The sequence below is a fragment of the Sinocyclocheilus rhinocerous genome, unplaced genomic scaffold (assembly GCF_001515625.1).
Source record: "Sinocyclocheilus rhinocerous isolate Xijiao unplaced genomic scaffold, SAMN03320098_v1.1 scaffold1319, whole genome shotgun sequence".
Classification (NCBI taxonomy): Eukaryota; Metazoa; Chordata; class Actinopteri; order Cypriniformes; family Cyprinidae; genus Sinocyclocheilus; species Sinocyclocheilus rhinocerous.
The window spans coordinates 357212-360606 of NW_015650691.1; the positions used below are offsets into that span (position 1 = coordinate 357212).

The 3395-nt window shown below is 38.7% G+C and overlaps 1 protein-coding gene across 2 annotated transcripts; it reads right to left on the bottom strand.

Annotated features, from left to right (window-relative positions):
* Window positions 1-524: 524 nt before the first annotated feature.
* LOC107712128 (peroxisome assembly protein 12-like) lies at window positions 525-3176 on the bottom strand. 2 transcript variants are annotated; one of them, XM_016517272.1, is made up of 4 exons: window positions 3114-3176; window positions 2794-2926; window positions 1345-1880; window positions 525-1253 (listed from the first exon to the last, which is right to left on the bottom strand). In XM_016517272.1, exons 2-4 carry the CDS (start codon window positions 2920-2922, stop codon window positions 863-865), a joined length of 1056 nt encoding a protein of 351 aa, XP_016372758.1. In that variant the 5' UTR covers window positions 2923-2926; window positions 3114-3176; the 3' UTR covers window positions 525-862. The 2 variants fall into 2 exon arrangements, with proteins under 2 accessions (XP_016372758.1, XP_016372757.1); XM_016517271.1 differs by having other exon boundaries at window positions 2794-2961; window positions 3114-3159.
* Window positions 3177-3395: the final 219 nt, after the last annotated feature.

A 3395-nucleotide genomic window follows, 5' to 3' on the forward strand; every position in this document is an offset into this window, starting at 1 on the left:
CCACAAGCTTCAGTCTGGATCCAGAACACCTGAGAAGAGATGATGCCAACCCCTCAGAGGACCTCAGATGATGCCAACCCTGAAACAACATACAGAACTACCACATTTTGCTATAAGTTTGATTGCATCATATAATAATTGCTGTTAATAGTGTTCATCGTCTGTTTGATTACGTCTTTAATTTATTTTTCCGTACATTTCTGCCATATGTACATTAACTGACAGTCACCACTGATAAGCTACTACTAAATATATTGTAGAAAACTCATTTGCTGTAAAGTTGCTTTGCAACGATTTGTATTGTGAAAAGCGCTGTACAAATAAAATTGAATTGAAAGAGTTTGTCAAGGCTTTCATTTGCGGCAGGGTGAATTAAGACTCTTTATGGCCCACAGACACCCTGTTCTGGTGAGAATGACAGACTTCTTGAGTGACTAGTTCAAATTCGCATTTATCTGCCTCCACTATTGACTGCAACGAACATCTCAAATTCCAATCGACAACTGGTGCACAGCAGTCCTTGCTCTGTTTTTATTTTTCCCCAGGAATTTAATACATTTGAATGCATGTCACAATATGAAAGAAAAGATCTGCCATTACTTCCATTGCATTGCAACTTTAAATAAGAGTCGGCAATGATGATATCTGTACAAATTTAATATTTACACATTTCACAAATTAATTATCCATTATAACCGTATCACAAAATCTAATTATAGTAACTTATAAAAAAGCATTTTAGCTTCCTTAGGATAACAATTAACACTAAACCTGTTGTTCACCTGAACAATGTGCAATAATTATGTAAAATCAGACAGATCCACATTAATAATGCATCTTGGAAACAAAACTAAACAGATGTCTATCCATCAGGTGTGTATATTTTAATGAGGTGCTGCAGTCCTGAAGGGTAGCCAGTGAGGGGACACCTGTGATTGGCTTTAACATACACATATATACATTTGTAACAAAACACGTAGCCTGAAGTGGCCAGCGCGGTGTCATTGGTGCGCACTTTCCTGCAGAGCGGGCAGACTTTGATGTGTGTGGGTGATGTCTCCTGGCTGTGAAGGTGGAGAGGCGGCGGAGGGGTTGGAAGGGAGGTCAAGGATTTAACGGTGCTCTGGTTCTCGGATGAATACCACCACTCCAGGAACTGCAGGAAAAACACTCCAATCGAGAGGCTGCTTGACAGAGACACAGCCACACCACCAACCGCTGTAGAGACCAAGCTCTGAAATTTCTCTCGAAAACTGAAAAGAGAGATTTTTGCTTTAATTAAACGTCTTTATATTTTGGTAAACCTCAAGAAAAGCATGTAGCATAGCCTCAAAATAAACTCACCTTTGACTGGGACTTCGTGCCGGGCCCGATGGCTTAAGATCCAGGCTGCGTATGTCATCAGCCGTGAGATATGAGAGTTTAACCCCTGCCAGCCACAGAAGTGGAGAATGTGTCCGTGTTTTGCCGAAAACATACAAAAGCTGTTGGCAAAAGACCCAGCCATCCCAAGCCATGCACACAAAGGGGTACGCAGCCAAAAAAGCCCTGTACAACTTCTGCATGAAGGACTGAGGCAAGCGGATGGAGAAATCGTCCTCGTCTCTCTGTCGAGCCAGGATTTTTTCCAGTTTGGTGTGTAGGTAAGGAAGGAGGGCCAGCAGGAACAAGGAGCGCCAGTGCTGTCTGCGGCAGAGTCCCAGATGAGCTGCATGTGTGCTGTCTTCTCCTACACGCTTCAGACCGTAGAAATTCTCCGAAAATGAGGCGCTGGTGCGGGAAAGGAAATGATGCTGCAATAAGACGTCCAGGATAGCATAAATCTCATCAAACCTCCTCCAAAGAACTCCATAGCGAGCGGGGTTAGACGTAGCAAGGATCTGTGGACAAAGACAGGGTTTACACATCAATGTTATTCGATGCCAGTAAATACTGTAAAGTTTATTTCATTACTATATTTTAATATATGTAAAACAACAGAAGTATGTTTGCAATGGTATGCTAGGGGGTCCATGGAAATGTTCAGAGAAAAAAGAAGTGTAAAAAAATTATCAAAATAAGATTTTTAAAAAATTTATTTCAAAATCTGATTAAAATAAATGAAAATTAAATTAAACTGATAAGATAAATAAATACATAATATACAACAGCACAGGACTATATTAAATGTAGCTTAATATAAACTAAATATTTTCCAAATTATGATTTAGACGTATAATAAAATTGTAATTTTTCACAGTACAAATTCAGTCTTTATACAAGAAAAAAAACTCTATAGATGTCTTTTACATTTTATCATGTGGATCTATCACATGAGAAAGATCATATTTGGGGGTCTGTGGCATCTAAAAGATTGAAAGCCCATGGCCTATGCTCACAAATGTGGTTATTTTGTGATTAAAAATTCCATTTTGTGTAAATAGCTTCAAGCAGTCCAATTCAGCCTGGTTCATTCTTCTCGCTGGAGATGAAAGGTCAAGTTGAACCCACTGCATTGTGGGATAAAGGTTTCAAACACAAGTGTTCTTGGATTGTATTCTGCTCATTATTGCAAATATAGTGGGTGATAAGGCATTCAGTGCGTATGGGCACAGTATACATATACTGCTAGTATTGTATTTCGCACACAGTTTACGTTCTTGTGATTCACTTTACAATCTGTCAGGTATATTAGAGCATGAGGCAAAGATAGATGTTTGGAAGCAAGATTAATTTTATACCATAATGTCATTTACTGTACAGTGGTGGCAAATGCAGTACAAATTACAAAATATATTAAATGCGTACGCATACCTTCACAGCATGCAGTAATGCAGGTTTAACAGCACTCATCAAAGAGTCCTGAGCTAAAACCTCAAATACGGAGGGTCTGTCTTCAGCCGGAGCCGCTGTTGTTGTTAAATGTGCTCCTCGCTCTGCCATTACACTGGGATCAATACAGATGTGAGCAAGCACGAAGAACTTTACAGTTCAGACAACAACAAAGCGAGCGAAAATGTTATGATTAATCCTACGAGTCTTTTAATAGTAATATTTTCATCGTTTTATTAAACAAGACAATTTGGGCAGAAATTACACTGCACAAAAACAATACACGATGCAACGGTCACAACCTGTAACAATACTTTTTCTTTTTCCTGTTACTGGCGTTCTTCTTCTGTCGTCTTTTAAGGCAAGAAAATAGGTTCACATTGCCACCTACTGTGCTGGGGTAGTCTATAAAATATTCTATTCTGTTCCACTGTTTCTAATGAATGGATTCTGAAACAATCAAGAAAACTATACATTTCTCAATAAAAAATTAAAAGCAAAAACGTCAGATAGTAATGTCAAACTTCAAAACCAATCTTTATGCATTTCATGCCTTTTTTTAAAGATACAGTGCCTTGCGAAAG

Coding starts and splice junctions, on each gene's coding strand:
- LOC107712128 (XM_016517272.1), bottom strand. CDS start 2,922: ATGGCAGAGCGAGGAGCACATTTAACAACAACAGCGGCTCCGGCTGAA. Junction 1,881..2,793: donor CATTACTGCATGCTGTGAAG/GTATGCGTACGC, acceptor CTTTGTCCACAG/ATCCTTGCTACGTCTAACCC. Junction 1,254..1,344: donor GCACGAAGTCCCAGTCAAAG/GTGAGTTTATTT, acceptor CTCTCTTTTCAG/TTTTCGAGAGAAATTTCAGA.